The following is a 16,790-nucleotide window of genomic DNA, read 5'->3' as shown; positions in this document are numbered from 1 at the left end:
TAAATTTTTTTTACTTAAAAAATCAAATTTTGAGAATCACAGAAGCAAAATCATGAAGGAAAGGAGAAAATATTGATAATGTTTTAAGATAAAGAGTGAATATTTGTCTTGGGGGCAATTAGAAAAGTGTGTTGATCATTTTTCCAAGTTTTAAATAACAAGTCAGAATAGGAAGCCATGATATAATAATAATAACACTAATATTTCTTTCCATTAGAGAGATAACTATGATGATAAGAATTATATTATTGTCATCAAATGACAGCATCTGAAGGCAGCACCAAATAGTGACATTTATTTCATTCTTTTTATTTTGATGTTTTACTGTTTTTGGTGATGACTGAAAAAAGTGGTTGGGTCCATTTCCTAGGATGAAATACGCAGTCTTTTAACATTTTATCTACCTATTTATGTGTGTTGACAGCAACTTTTAACTACTGAAAATACACAAAAATTAGCTTTTTTTCTCTCCACAGTCACCAAAGAGTTTGCTGGGAGTTATTGGGTTTCTACATAGAAGGTCTTTAGCTGTTGGAGTCATCATGCAGGACGAAACTGGGTTTCCAGGGTTGGCACATGTTCTGCTTTTGAGAGGCTAACATCTCTGCAGTACCCAGGGTTTTCTTATGTTTTTCTTCCTGATCTTTCATCTCACTGTTTTCCTCAGCAGATATAAGTTTCTTCTTTTTCTTATATTACAGAGACTTAATTAAATATATTACTGAGCCCATCCAATTAATGGTTAGGGTGTGGCTTATACATTAGAGACATCAAAGACATCGATGGCAATTATTAACATCTAAAGAACAAATCACGGGAACAAAGGACATAAAGGGTATTTCAGAGGGTTTAAAGGACTCAGTGAGCCTGCTATTAAACCAAACTGCCAATAAACTGAGATTCATCCAAATCTGTCAAATATCATCTGGATTGGCAATTTGGCAAGAGGAAAAGGTATTTCAAAAAGAAGTGGATTTTAAACATTCAGAACTGGTCAAAAATAAAGCAGAGTCATAGGGGTCATGGCAAAAAAAATAAAATATAAATAAATAATATTAAATATATATATAATATAGTATATAAATCATAATAGCCTCAATTGTGATCATTCCAGTTCGTCTAAATCATCCCCATATTAGCTATAGCAACCAGTGAAGTTTGACTTGTCTGGCTGTTTTCCAGCGTTCGTGGTCATCACAAGAAATAGTTCCAGAAACAAGTGAAAGAAACGCAGTGAGTGAAAGATGGAGAGAAAGCAGAACAGCAGCAGAGAGCACACGCTGCAGGCAGCTGCCATGTTGAAGACTATCATGTTGAAACAGAGCACGAAGAGCGGCCTGAACCTGTAAGTATCGTGTGTCCTGGTGTTAGCTCATGTTTGCTAGAATTTGTGAACTTCATGTGAACATCTGTACTAGCCCATTAGCAATATTCAAAACACTGTAGAAGTTGTGGCTCCAAAAAACATGTATCTCAATACCTGAACAACTGCCAACTATATAATTCAAATTGCACGAGGCAGGGTTACCCCCTCCTCTACAGTAATCTGGATAACTGTGTTCAGCATTGACAACAGAGATCCTCACATCTGAGAAACAACAGCAAATACTGTATGTGTTGCTTAAACAATGTAAACATTTAGCTTGTTTTCAAGAGATTATTTTCTATTGATTGACTTGTCAATTAACCAAGTTACTTAGTTGTACTGCAGTGTTGAATGTTTCTTTCAGCAGAGGTGTCCTGATAAACCAGGAAACCTGCTGCACAGAGAGTGGTGGTTGTCAGCAGTAACTCAGATCCACTGATTTTGCACAGTGACATCAGAATGAAGCAACACTCTCACTGAACTGGAAATGGAAATGAGTGATAACCTGTGCACTAGCTGAGCTACAGCTATGAATGCAAATATTTTTGTATAGTTGATTATAACTGTTTTTAAAACCGTTTACTCAGTTTTACAACAAACACTGGGAGAGAGAGTCATGTAAATACAGTAAACATACAGAATACCACTCTCTGAGGAAAATGTCTATATTTTGTACAACGGTAAATGATCAATTATATGTGAGAATATAATTTCTGTGCGCTTATTCTCTTTAATGACCAATGGATGATCTAATGCTCTAGAATTGGTGTTGTTCTTTTATGTTCCAGCTATGACCACCTGACCCAGGTACTAATAAAGGTGATGGATGAACAGCCACACGATGTGGTGGACGTGATCGAGGATAGGAGTCGTGACGTGAAGCGGGCTTTGTTTGAAGACAAGCAAAGCACCCTGCGAGACCTTCCACAGACTACAGATGCTGAGCTGCTGGCTGAACAGCAACTTAATCTTTTTGATCAGCCGGAGGACACTGAGCAAGAGGATGAGCTGGTATTGGCTAGTTACAACTAAATTGTCCTTTTGTCTTAGTGGTTTGAAGGTGAAATGGTATTTAATTAAATTTGTCATTATTTGTTAGACTTACAATGACACCACCTTACATACTTTCATAGGTGGCAGGTGGCAGAAACTTGACACCAAAAGATTTACATATCTTGTAGCCATTAATTTCCTCCACCAAGCAGATTATAGCTGCTTCAGTTTGAAGAAAATATAATATAAAATATTTATATTTGTTTATCTAACATATATATAGAAAATTTCTTTATTTTGATAAAGAAAACTAAAAACTGACTTGAATCCCAAAAACCTGTCACATGGAAAAATGACCAGTATAATGTTGCCTACTTGCATTTGCACCTAAAAGTATATGAGAAGAATATTTTGTTAATATAACTTATATATATATATGAAGCTGAATATTCACACTGTGACAGTGGTTATTTGTCTTCACCAGGAGGAATCACCTCTTCCTAATTTGAATGAGATCGGCTTCTACCTGGAGCAGGTTGGATCGGGTCTCTGCAGAGATGAGATGCAAATGATTTTTCTCGCACTCAAGCAGCTTGTTAAGTCACAGGAGCTCCTGCGCTGCCGACTGTGGGGGAAGATTCTGGGAAGAGAGAGCAACTATATTGTTGCTGAAACCGAGTGCAGAGAGGAGGAGGAGGAGGAAGAGCAGATCTCTAAGGAAGAGGAGAGAGAGGCAGAGACTCAGGAGTATGACCAGAATGAGGTGAGGAATTAGCCAATCAATGTGCCACAAAATTAATATTAATATGAATAATTATCTTAGAGTATCTGCTGCAGCTACAGAGAGGACGAGGACCTTATAATATTATAATAATATATATTTGTTCATATTTTAGTCAGAGGCCTGTCTGTTTTCTGACCTAAAACATTTATTGATTGCTAGAATGTCATTGTCCAGTCAGAATCAGGTATAAAGAGAGGGTTCAATTTCATACTTGTTCCCCAAGCATCAAACACAGTGTGGGTATTTTGAGTTTTACTCATACAGAACGTTTTCTGCTTTGTATCTTTACACAGATTTTCACACAAAAAAATATTTTGAAGATAAAGAAATTATATTAATCTTTCTGTTTTTTTTAATGGTTTTATTTTCAGATGGATTCTCTTCCTAAGTCGACGTATAAACCCCCACCAGTGGTGCCAAAGGAGCCCATAGGAACAGGCGCTAACAAGTTTGTTTACTATGTGTGTAAAGAGCCTGGTCTTCCTTGGGTAAAGCTGCCTTCAGTTAGTCCTGCCCAGATCGTTGTTGCTCGCCAGATCCGTAAATTCTTCAGTGGGAAGCTGGACGCACCAATTAACAGCTACCCACCTTTTCCTGGGAATGAAGCCAACTACCTGAGAGCACAGATTGCTCGGATCTCTGCTGGCACACAGATCAGCCCCCAGGGCTTCTTCCAGACTGTGGAGGAAGAAAGTGATGAGGAAGATGAGGAACCACAAAACAGCTATAAAGTGAATCCTGATTTTGAGAGCATTCTAGCTGCTGAGATGGCTCTGTCCAACTGGGTGCATCATATTCAGCACATCCTGCCGCAGGTACAAGTCTGATCAAAGCAAGTTCTGGAAAGTAGGTTCCATTCTCTCAGCTGTTGTATGCTTATTTAACATGAGAATGTGAACTGTTTTAGGGCCGTTGTACTTGGATGAACATGGCTGTGGAACCAAAGGACTCAATTGAGGAAGGAGAGACTGAGGAGACAGAAGAGGAGCCTGATGAGCCTGAGGCAGAATTTGGGCCGCCTCTGCTCACTCCCCTTTCCCAAGATGAAGGTCAGTCTTTGTCTTTCAACATTGTTCTGCTAAACTAGGAAGGGGTTCATTTTTGAAATACTTGAAAATACATTGCAAATCCCGAGCCACACTTTGTGATAAGTGTCCTCTGACTGTCCAGCTGACAGGACCCAATCAAAGATACGGTTGATATAGTGCTTTCAGGCAATTGTCACTACATTTTCAGCCCATTAACGTAAAAACAGTACAGTGTTACTGCCCAATCAAAATAAGTGCCTTTTGTTCCTGTAACAAACTTTACCATAAACTGCTCCAAAGTCAAAGGTTTTTGTTTAGATGTCTGAAATAAGGTCAGGGTTAACACAAGCTCAAGTGACGTTCATGTTGTAATTCTACGAAATAAAATACATCAGTAAATACCTGGTAAATACCCTACTCATGGGGGACTACTTTAGATTATCATGCTGTGCAAAACATGCAAATGTCATAAACTTGTGTTTAGAGCTTGTTTTCCACAATGAACCAAACACCAACTTTATCTTGTCTCAGAAATGTTCAACACCCCTCCCTGGAGCTCCAGGTTGTCTTCCACTCTCATCTCCCAGTATGCAATAGCAGTGCTGCGTTCTAACCTCTGGCCGGGGGCAATTGCATATGCTTGTGGAAAGTAAGTGAAAAGATCAGGATATTCCGACTCTGTTTTCTCTCAGCATACTGAAAGCAATATTGTAATTTACAAACAACCATCTGCTGTCTCTTAATTTAGGAAGTTTGACAACATATATATTGGATGGGGTCTGAAGTATGTCGGGGAAGGGTACAGCCCACCTGCCCCTCCACAACCACAGAGAGAATATCCAAGCGGTTCAGAAATCAAGGAGGCACTGGACCCAACACCGAAGGAGGAAGAGGAACTGAGAGAAGCTTTGGAAGAGCAGCAAGCTCTTCGGGAGGAGTTGGAGGAGACAGATGAAGATGATGACTGAGAAAACAGTCTGTGGCAGTTGACCATGCCAAGGGGTTCCCACCACGACAGTCAGAGACAAACCAGTCCAACCATTGCATGCTCAGCAACATCTTTTTATTGCATGCCAACAGAACTGACAAAACATGGAACTTAAAGGGTCCAGCACTTTCTGCTGGACCTTTAGCTTCACCCAGTCTCTTCCCCAGTGTGTGTCTGTCCAGAGGCAGCTCTGCTGCCTCCTTTTCAAGCATGAGGATCAATCAGCTAACAGCTCTCACCTGTGCTGACTGATCCTCTGTGGTGCAGGTGAATGTGCTCTCTCAGCCCCTTCACCTCCACACAGTCTTGCATTTAAAAAAAATAAAGTTTGACCTTTCAGGTTTCATTTGGCCAGTAAATCAGTTTGGGTGTCTTGAAAACTCATAGCTTTACGAAACAATGTTTTTACATTGTGTCATGACGAGATAGAGATTTCCTGTTTTTACTGTTTCTATGCTTTTTTCAGTTTAGCCTTGTTTGAGTCTTTGGAGATTACACTTTTTGTTATCTTACTTGTTTCTGCAGTTCACCTGAACACCTTCATTCTGACAAATCTGACTGGTCCCTAAAATGCTCTTGCCTAAAAACATACATGGGGTGATACACAATGGCAGTGACACACAATGGTTTTCACACCGTTCCACTGATCTAAATGTGGTGGCAGTTCACCAAGAAACACAATGTTGCAACAAAGGCAGTGCAGGAGAATTCTGCTGAAATGAGTTTCCAAACCTTCAGACAAATTATGTTTCATGAAGAAGAAAAGGCATTCAACAGATTTGTTTAATACTGCAATTTAGGTACAGAGAGAAACAATGGATGTAGAAACTTAGTTTGTTTACAAGAAGGGCACTTAAAACATACTCAAAGATATCTTATTTTTGCCAACATTTTTTCACCTCTGTGGCCAGGGATGAATGCAGTGTCATTTACCACCTTGACCAGAGCTGTGGAGGTTTATTTTATTTTTTTTATTTTGGGGGGGGGCAACAGTTTTAGCAGTGCCCCTGATCAGCACTACTGATAACAATTCATATGAATTCACGCAGAAGCTAGCCAGCTACCCCATCCCAACGTAACGGTTCATGAATTTTTAATCTTCACCGATAAAACTAAAAATGGGTAGTAAAAGGTGGCTAGCTAGCATTAGCTTTAAACCACCACCACCACTGTGTAGGGTTATCAAATATTAAAATATATATTTTTTAGAATGCTGCATTATATTTAAATTGAAATAGCATTGTTACATTCATTTTCATTTATTGCTTTACTGTTTTTTTGGTTTTTTATTTTTAAAAGAAACAAAACAATAGAAAATAAATCCTATTTGGTTTGTGTCATGTCAGCAACTTTCTGATTATACGTTATATAAACTGTGAATTTCCGTCATGGGGCATAGCTGTGGCGTGGCGGCGAATTTTGATGATTTGCCAGAAAACAATAAGTGCTCATAACCTCCATGTATATTGTCCAATCTGCCTTAAACCACATATGTACAAAAAAGGTCTCGCCCTCAACAGCTTCATATGATAATATTCAATAACAGTCATAGCATCCTCTACCTGAAACAGGAAATGTCATGTTTTACATGCTGGTGTCCTGCAGCTAGCCTGTTCACCAAAATTATGTGAAATCTGGTCAGGAGAACCTGGTCAGGGAAGCCTTGAGACGTTGATGAAGTGATATTGTGAAACTTAAGCCTCTACTTTGAATGGCGATGGCGCGCATTTCGATGGAACATGTATTGGAAATCTGTCTTTTGTGTATGTATAATTGCATGAGCAGACATGTATGTGGAGGACTGACCAAATGGTTGACCAAATGGTTAATCTAAAAGGGTATCATTCAGGTGATGTGTACTGTGAGTCCATCTGCAGAGGCTGAATTAAACTTACAGAAAGAAGTGTTAGACTTTGTGCTTGTTTCACAGAAACTCGTTCCCAACACACAGGCTCTCTTGTGGTTCCAAGAGTCAGTAAGAGTAGAACAGGAGGTAGAACATTTAGCTACCAGGCTCCTCTCCTGTGGAACCAGCTCCCACTCTGGGTTCGGGAGGTAGACACTGTCTCAGCATTTAAAGTAAAATTAAAAACCTTCCTCTTTGACAAAGCCTATAGTTAGTTCTGGATCAGGTGAGTCCTTAACCATCCCTTAGTTGTGCTGCTATAGGTTTAGACTGCTGGGGGAACTCCCATCATGCACTGAGCACTTCATCACTTCCCTCTGTCTCTCTGCCCCCCCACACCTGTTTATTTATTTATTTATTAGTTTTAACATGTCATCATGTCAAAGTGTCACTTTGTCCTCCCATAGTCCCTCTGGCTCTTCTCTCTATCTCGTTTCAGATAACTCCGGCACCGGGACTACAGGACCACAACGACCACCATCACCATTGTCTGCATTTATTACAAGAACTCAGCAATTCATTAATATATCTAGTCATGTTGTAGATCTATACATTGTTATTGTTATAGTCAGCCCTGATACTGATGGTGCCCAATTGTTCCCGGTCTCTCTCTCTCCACCTCATCTCTCTCTTCTCTCCCCAGCTTTCCACCCATCTCTCCTTTCCTCCCCCCTTCCTTTTCTTTCCTCACCCCAACCGGTCGAGGCAGATGACCGCCCACATTGAGCCTGGTTCTGCCAGAGGTTTCTCCCTGTTAATGAGGGAGTTTTTCCTCTCCACAGTCGCCTGTGCTTGCTCATTGTGGGAACTGTTGGGTTTCTCTACGTTAATATTGTTTTAAGGTCTTGACCTTTAAATGTAAAGTGCCTTGAGATAATGTAAATTATGAATTGGCGCTATATAAATAAAATTGAATTGAATTGAAAATTGCCACCACGAACACCAACAGGATGTGGCTGTAATGCCACTGCACATGCTCCAATCTGCCTCAAAATGGATATGTACAGTGTTCTTCTTCTTCTTTTTAGAAATGAATTGCTTTTTTGGGAAATTCATCATACTCAAAAACTCACCAAAATTTGCGGGGACGTCAGGTCTGGGGAAAATGTACGCTTTTTAATATGCTCAGGAACATGCGTCCAAAAATGTCTCAATAGCGCCCCCCTACAAAAATCAACAGGGGTCTTCCCAGCCCTTTATTTTTACCTGAAAATTGGCACACGTGTATGATTGGCAGACGCACATAAAATCCTCTTGACACACTTAGCGACACAACAGGGAGTCAGCCATTTTGGTTTGAAAATGAAATTTGGCTTGAGTTTTGGCGTCTTCACATGTAATACAAAATTGTACTCTTCCTAGAGCTTTCATCAGATCAACTGCAAAATCAGTGAGTGTCATCCTAATGACATGGAGATTGTCAAGATTGAAATTGTGAGAAGTTTGAGTTTTTGTCACACGGCGTGACCGTGACATGGCATCAAATATTCATTACATGACATCAAAACACGAGGTTGTTGTATCTCCTCCTTCCACGGTCCAATCTACTCCAAACTGGACATGTAAGACAACAGTCCTGACCTGATGACATCTACACAGAAATCATGACTTAAAATCGCAGCACCCCCTTGAGGCAACAGGAAATGTCTTTGTACTCCTCCTCATCCATTGAATGCAACCATGTCAAACTTTGTCAGAAGGGCAGAAGTTTTTTTTTCGAACGCCATGTTAGTGGCGTGAAGTTAAATTTCGATTCACCATGACAAACAAAATTGCTGTAACTTCAGTGTACTTTGTTCAATCTCTCTCAAACTACAACAACCCCCCCGTTGTTCATTTTGCACAGGGTAAATAAAAGTGGAAGTGCAGTATGATGGAGCCACCTTTTAAGTTCGGTGTCAGTAGAGAAGAATGAGCTGAAACAAAGTGGTCACATGTACCTTAGGGCACCGGATGTGTCACCTTGTTAAACCCTATGAGATTAACTGTGATTTGTGAATATGGACTATTTTAATAATTTCGAATGATTGATTGACCTTGAGTTTAGATGAACTAGCTCAAGGAGTCTGACTTTGGATCAGAAGTTTAAGGGTTTGAGTTCCTATGTGGTTGAATAGCACTACATTTACTCAAATATCAATGCTGTAGTGCTGCCAGTAATAACTGAAATGATAGATGTTGTGTACAATTCTTCCAGTATGGTGTTGAAATTTTACCTAGGTGCTCTAACCGGTCATGTCCTTTATCCCATGTGAAATTCCCAGCAAGGTTGGTAAAAATGTGTCTGTACTTATTTGAGTTACTTTGTAGACTCACTTAAAATAATTGACCAAGACAAACCTGAGTGTGTGAAATGGCTTTTCTATTCCACATCTTAGGGGTTCAAGGCCCTTTGTGGTTGAAACTAGCATCTCAATTATGGAGGACCAGAAATGAGAAGTATAAATAAATAAATAAATGTACAAATAAATGTGGAAATGAATAAATACATATGGAAATGAATAAATAAATGTATAAATAAATGTGGAAATGAATAAATAAATGTATAAATAAAAGTCGAAATGAATAAATAAATGTATAAATAAAATCGGAATTGAATAAATAAATGCATAAATAAATGTGGAAATAAATAAATAAATGTCTTAATTTTATTTCCACATTTAGTTATTTCCACATTTATTTATTTCTGTATTTCTGAGTCATATGCAAATGAGTAAGGGTGGTCCTGATCTCAGTCTCATGCAGGATTAGTCACAGGAGAGCGATGATCCAGTTCTACTCCTGTTGTGCAGTAGCAGCAGTTTGCAGTGATGTGTAAGTTCACACTTAAAAACAACGAGTTCATGGTTCATCTTTTATTGAGATGATTTAGTAACAAACACACGATCATGTGTTGAGTTATTAATCCATGGTGTCTGATCATGTCTGCGTGTCGCTCCGGTCATTTTATCACTGAGTCCTGACTGAGTTTCTTCATGTACCGATCAGGTCCTGATAACTAGTGATGACAGTTTATTAGTTACAGTGAGAGCAGCTCACAGAGGAGGAGGAAACAGAAACTCCAGCTCGATACAAACCGACTGCAGCTTCACGCCCAGGCACACGCACTGGAGGCATCTGACTTCAGATCAGAAGATTAAGGGGAGGGGTAACTTCCAGTAAGATTTAAAAGCTGGATTTGGCGTACATCCCCTCCTGAATATGGGGCTGAACACATTACCTTGGTGCTCTAACTGGACATGTGTTCAATCCCATGTAATATTTCCAGCAAGCTTGGTGAAATAGTTCATGAGAGTCCATGAGTTTCTGAGTTACTTTGTACACAGATGCTGAAAAAAAAACCCAACAATTGACCTTTGTGGTTAAAACTAGAATCCCACTTGTTCTGAGCTGTCATGGAAGACATTGTACACAACTTTTGGCTTCACAACACTTGCCTTGCACGTGCTACAGGAATGTGAAACTAGGTGACTTTAAGTTTGATACATTTTTAGAACTACATTAAGTTATACAAACACCACAGCTTCTGACCATGTCTGCCACTTTTAGTGAAGCTTTTACTCTCAACATACATCTTGTCTAAATATAAGCAGCGCCTTCTGATGATGGGGCTGTTATTTTTGGCCACCCCCCCACTGCTTGTTGTCAGTCATACATTTTCCATGTAGTTAATGTTGACAAAAAGGAAGTGAGAGGCGCTGCTGAAAGTCCCATAAGGGGCTGCACTGTGAGAAGGGGAAGTGTGAACAGCAGCAGCAGCAGCAGCAGCAAAGTTTGTGAAACCGTCAGAACGCGGACAGACTATTCAGATACAGACTATTCTTCTAAACAGGTAAGACCTTAACTTTATTTCTTCTCCTTTATTTGTCACCCCTTAATGTTTGAATGACAACTTTTAGAACATCAGAAGTGTTATAAATACATCAGAAGTGTTATAAGCAGCTAGTAGATTGTTCTTTAATTTCAAGTAGTTGATATTATATATATTAGTATCGATAGCAAGTTTAAAAAAAATGTATAGTTGTGAAAGATCAGTTGTAAATAGTAAAAATCAGATGTTTTTGGATTTAATTAACATCTTAATCCTTTGTGATTAGTTAGCCAGACATACTCATTCTATTTTTGAGGAAGTTCTGTTATTGCCACAGAAGACCGTGATGTCAGTGATGTCATCAGCAACTTCCCAACAACAGTTTGTTTATGATGTTGTTAATAAATAGAGAAATGTACTTATTTCCTATAAACTGTGAGGGAACACAGGAAGTGAGATGTGTCAGCCTCATTTCTACATACAGTGGGAACATGACGTTTGGTCAACACACACACACACACACACACACACACACACACACACACACACACACACACACACACACACACACACACAGAAACAAAGAGTAAAGGTTTTTCGCTTTGTCTGTTCGTGTTTTGTTCTGCAGGTCTGGTCAGAGGGTGCAACATCATGTCTCAACACTGTCTCAAGTTTTTAAAATACACCATGTGTGTCGCCAACTTCCTTTGTTTTGTACGTATCTGCATCACATTCACAGATGTTACATGTTAGTTTCCATTTTTTTTTTTTTATCAACCAGGGGATTTTTTTTAAGATGACCAGGTGCTACGGGGAAATACCAGTTCAGCATGTAACATAGAAATGATAATCCAATGATATCTACATGTTTTATCTGAGCACGTGTTAGCGGAAAACGAGTTAGCAAAGTGGCAGAAGAGGTTGAATGAATAGATAAATGGTTTAAATGTCCAGATTGTGCCACTTTAAGTGATAGTGGTGCACACAGTTCAGAGCCTACTGACACAAATCAGAGGTGGGGGAGGGATGTCTATTCTTTAGTTTAATAAAAGTATTAGTGAAATGTACCCAAAGTAACAAGTGACACAGGTGAGCTTGTTATTGTTATATTATTGTCTATACATTCTATGATTAGGTTGTTTTAATGCATTCATATGTAAGAAGCATATTATGTTGCAGCTGTCGAGATAAATCAAATACACTGCAGTGTAGATCATTTTCATCATATGTTCTTCTCCTTCTAATATCTTCTGTGAATGTTAAATCAAAGTAATGGAGTCAAAACGACAATATGTCACGCCGTTATAAAATGAAGAAGTACTTGAGTAAGTGTGTTACACTCCACCATCAGATCAGAGTGTCCATGAGCAAGGCACTGAAGCCCTAGTTGTTGCAGTGGTGCTGCTCAGTGAAAACACTGTTAGATGGATGTTTCTGTGACGATGTAATGAGGAACCTGTGGTGCACGTTGTTTTGCGGTCAGATGTGCGGCGTGGCGGTTCTGGGCTTTGGCATTTTCATGATGGTGAGTTTCAGGATGGCCGCACTCCTCCCCAGCCTGGCCAGTCTCAACATGGCCAACTTACTGCTGATCAGTGGCATTGTCATCACGTGCGTGTCCTTCCTGGGGTTCCTGGGTGCTCTGAAGGAGAACCGCTGTCTCCTCCTGATGGTGACACACACACACACACACACACACACAGAAACTTAACACCCCAGTATGAGTAGTTCAAGTGATTGTGTAGCTCTTCTAGTTTTTTTTTTTTACTTGTCATGTTCAGTTATTAAAGCAGCTTTGTTGTTGTTACACATTTTATCTGACATAGCTACACTTTGTGGTGTAGTGGTAGTCACCTTGGTTTGGGTAAGGCCCTCTCAGAGTTCCATGCATTTTTGAGTTAATTTGTACACACCATACACACACACACACACACACACACACACACACACACACACACAAACAAGATGATGATCTATAGCTCAGCCAAACAGCACTGCAACGATTGAAGTAACAGCAACCAAAACAAGATTGCACTATAAACATTTGGCAGGGCTGCATCAAGTGGTGGAATGTTTTTGTCATCAGGTTCCCAGATCTCAATGATGCTGTTGCAAATTATTATTATCACAGATAAGACCAACGGGTACCACCAAGACAATTAGACCCAAGTTGCAATAAACATTTATTTTCTGGATATATTATTTGGGAATGTCAAATTGACAAATAAAAATGCTAATGGGTTTGAAATATACCCTGTTGACAGTATTTCCTGCTGCTGTTCCTTCTGATGCTGGTGGAGCTGACTGCAGCATGTGTGCTACTCTTTTTCGAGGGACAGGTAGGGTGCATCCGTCAGTTGTTTTACTGTGAGTTGTTCTTAAAGTCCCACGAAGAAGCTTATTAAACCCCCTAAAACTCTGCTTTGTTCCTCAAAATTACATGTTCACAAGGTTTGTCTCTGAAAAAATCCCCTCATGACTAAATGTCTTAAATATAACTTCACACCTTCCTTCCTCATTTCATAAGTGGGATTTATTTACTGTATATGCTAATATGACCCTGGCCCGGTCACACATACACAAATGTTTCAGTTGTGAATCTTGGCCTCCTGTTTACTCACACTCAGTGAGGGCGAGGGGGCGAATGAAAAATTCTCTTCCACATGGAGTTCAACTTTTGTGAACTTTCACCCACAATATTTGCTTTAAAGGTTCAGTGTGTAGAATTTAGTGATATCTAGTGTTGAAGTTGCATGTTGCAGCTGAACACCCCTCACCTCACCCTCTCCTTCCAAACATGAAAAAGAACCTGTGGTAGCTTCAGTTGTCATAAAAACTCAAAAGGTGTTTAGTTTGTCCAGTCTGGACTAATGTAAAAAACATGGTGGCCTCAGTAGAGAGGGTCCCCTCCATGTAAATATAAAGTATTTAAATATAAAGGACCTTTTCTGGGGTAAAGAAAACTACAATTCATACAATTTAGATGAAACAAACTAGTGAAAACATCATGAGGATTATTCTACATTACATTTCTGACAATAGATCCCTTTCACCTAAATCTTACACACTGGACCTTTTAGTCCGCATGTGTGACCGTGCCCTCAAGGTGGAAATACAAAGCCATGCTAAAATGTCTTTTATCATATAGAAGGTATAAGGTGGACATGTTAACTTGTTTAAAAATGAATTAAAAATCACGTTTAGACGACTGTATAACCTGCAGCTCTCACCTCACTGGTTAGATTGCTGCTATGATCAAAGAGGATCTCAACAAGAGTTTGAAAGATTCCAAAGAAGGTACTAGAAATTCAACAGATGTACTGAATGAGTGGGATCTGGTTCAGAATGAGGTGAGTGTGCCCGAGCAGACATAATGACAGTCCACTCAGTACAGTAACTATAGAGATCTCAGTCTTGTGTTAAATATCTTTATTACTTCTCTGTGGATGGTTTGTTTCAGCTAACCTGCTGTGGAGTCCAAAATGTGTCGGACTGGGGAGACAAGGTGCCGAAATCTTGCTGCGAGCAAGAATGTGACATTGCCGAGCCTCCTTACAAGGAAAAGGTAAACACAGAAGTAGGATTAATATCCAGAGGTCATATTATCACATTTGACTCTGGGTTTAATCTTACATGTATGTTCTCTGTTTGCAGGGTTGTTTGGACAAAATGAGGATCTTGTTTGAGGATAACTTTCTTCTCACTGGAATTTCTGTCATCATCCTCTGCATTATTGAGGTGAGCTGATGGTGGACGTAATGGATGTATTTAAGATGAGTCTTTATTAAGAATACAAGATTACAGCACAGAACTATATAAAGTAGAATAGAATACAGACAATAAAGTATTAGGTCTAAAATACAAGTGAAGATTTAAATCAAGTAAAAATATAAATGTATTGTCAATGAAATAAAACTATGTGTAACGAATACTTAGACACAGTGGCGGTAAATGGGATTAATTGATCAAGGAGTAAGTAATATGGCATACTGCAAATTATATTGAAATTGAAATATTGCACATTATATTGAAATGTAATGACATCAAATATTGCAGGATATTGAAAATATTGCACATAAATTAATGTGACGATGAACAAAAAAACTATTGTTACACAAATTGCATGTGAATGGTGTTATTCCACATGAGTGGTAATATTGCACTATTATACATGTTGTTGTAAGAGACTCAAGTTCCACTCCCAGGACAGAGCTAGCTTTCCCAATGAGCTTGTTGAGTCTGTTTGTGCCTGCTGCCTTTACCCTTTATTAAATGTAACCACCAAAGTGCTAGGCAAGAGGTTGTTGTTCATTTCTCCACTCAACATCTAAGCACATGAATTGTGCTTTGAGTTTCTACAAAGGAACTTGTGGAGGAAACAGTAGTGTTATTAGCACATCTCTGTAAAAAAAAGCTCTGATAGACCCACCTCACTGGGGACTGTATGACCATGGACATCCCACTGCGCAAAAATGAAGCCAAAATATCCCGGACTGCGGCACAGTAGTGATCATGGGGCAGAGCTGTGTTGGCCAAGTCTTGTCAATACACGACCAGTCAATGCAATCTCAGCTGTCAGTCATGTCTCACTGCTTTTTTATAGCAAGCTTTCAGAAGCATGAGCACTAGAACATACATCAGTGTGATGAGATCAACTTAAAATGACAGATGTCATCTTCAAAAAATGTATTTGATGTATAAAAAGACTTTTTAGTTTGGTCCATGTCTTATTGGGACACTAATGGTGGTCGATAAATACAGGACAACTATAACAATGTTTATTCTGCGACCAAACAAAGAAATAATTAAAAAATCAGTTAAAAGCGTTAAGAGCTGTTGTGTGCAGAACCAAACATCAGGTAACAAGTGTATGTCATGTTCAGTATTTGTCTGTTCTTGTTTGTGACAGGTTTTGGGGATGTGTTTCGCCATGACGCTCTTCTGCCACATCAGTCGATCTGGACTGGGCTACAAGTTATAGACCAGTGGAGGGCAAACAGTGGCCTATGGACCAAATTAGGCCCCCCTCAGAAAACTATTTGGCCGTTCAAAGAGAGCTGAACATTTTGCTTCATTATTCACAAATCTACTGTTGGCAAATGTAAATAACTGTTGATTAAATGTTGTCCCTTTTCCGTGGCGACAAAAACAGTAATATTTTTAACCATAAATGACAAAGGTCTCTATGTTGAGTTCGAGTTAATCATCAATTACAATTTAAATCTCATTGTGTAAAAATATTTGTTTTTTTTCAAAAATGTTTTACAGCAACACAAGCAGCACTCACTAGCTAAAATCTTGCTCAATTGAAAAAATATTGTTAAACAGGACATGAGGCTGCATCTCCAGTGTAGCTGTAGAACATTGTCCTTGCTCACAGTAACACCTGCTGATGACATGTTATAGACTATATTCACTTGTAAACAACAAATCTTTTACCTTTGTATTTCAGAATTATTTATTGTACAGGTTTGTCTTTCACAGCTTTCTGAGATCAGAATCATGTTTAATATTTTTGAACACAGCGATGAGAGCTGCATTGTGTTCCATTTTTAACTCCGCAGACTTTCTCGTGTACATGCAAAACTAAAAATGTTTCAGATGCCGTCCAAATCACATGATCTGATGAGATAAGGCTGTGTTAAATGCTATGTGTGTCTGTGCAAACATCTCCACACTTATTACATTTCATCAGGAATAATGTTTTAATAATTACAATCTATATCACATTATTCCACAAACATTAACTGACAAAATTAAAAAAAACTATAAAATACCAATAAAATATTGTTTACAGTATTAAAAACTGTATCCTCCATTTTGACACATCTACATGTTCTTATAAGCGTTTCCTGTTTAGCTCAGTTCACCGATCCGTGGTGAAGCTGTCAATTTAACCACTTCCTCTTTTGAT

At 39.0% G+C, this 16,790-nt stretch overlaps 2 protein-coding genes across 2 annotated transcripts; both read left to right on the top strand.

The window, feature by feature from the left end:
• The first annotated feature begins 799 nt into the window (after positions 1-799).
• LOC109633716 (radial spoke head protein 4 homolog A-like) lies at positions 800-5,518 on the top strand. The gene is made up of 8 exons (XM_020093742.2): positions 800-954; positions 1,183-1,345; positions 2,155-2,377; positions 2,844-3,122; positions 3,515-3,958; positions 4,051-4,192; positions 4,703-4,820; positions 4,920-5,518. The coding sequence occupies exons 2-8, from the start codon at positions 1,245-1,247 to the stop codon at positions 5,137-5,139; spliced, it is 1,527 nt and encodes a 508-aa protein (XP_019949301.2). The 5' UTR covers positions 800-954; positions 1,183-1,244; the 3' UTR covers positions 5,140-5,518.
• A 5,050-nt stretch (positions 5,519-10,568) lies between these two features.
• On the top strand, positions 10,569-16,682 carry LOC109633780 (leukocyte surface antigen CD53-like). The gene is made up of 8 exons (XM_020093849.2): positions 10,569-10,897; positions 11,505-11,590; positions 12,360-12,548; positions 13,141-13,215; positions 14,119-14,226; positions 14,337-14,441; positions 14,531-14,614; positions 15,786-16,682. The coding sequence occupies exons 2-8, from the start codon at positions 11,528-11,530 to the stop codon at positions 15,855-15,857; spliced, it is 696 nt and encodes a 231-aa protein (XP_019949408.2). The 5' UTR covers positions 10,569-10,897; positions 11,505-11,527; the 3' UTR covers positions 15,858-16,682.
• Positions 16,683-16,790: the final 108 nt, after the last annotated feature.

This window comes from Paralichthys olivaceus, chromosome 4 (genome assembly GCF_024713975.1).
Source record: "Paralichthys olivaceus isolate ysfri-2021 chromosome 4, ASM2471397v2, whole genome shotgun sequence".
NCBI lineage: Eukaryota > Metazoa > Chordata > Actinopteri > Pleuronectiformes > Paralichthyidae > Paralichthys > Paralichthys olivaceus.
This window is presented reverse-complemented; position numbering and strand designations above follow the sequence as displayed.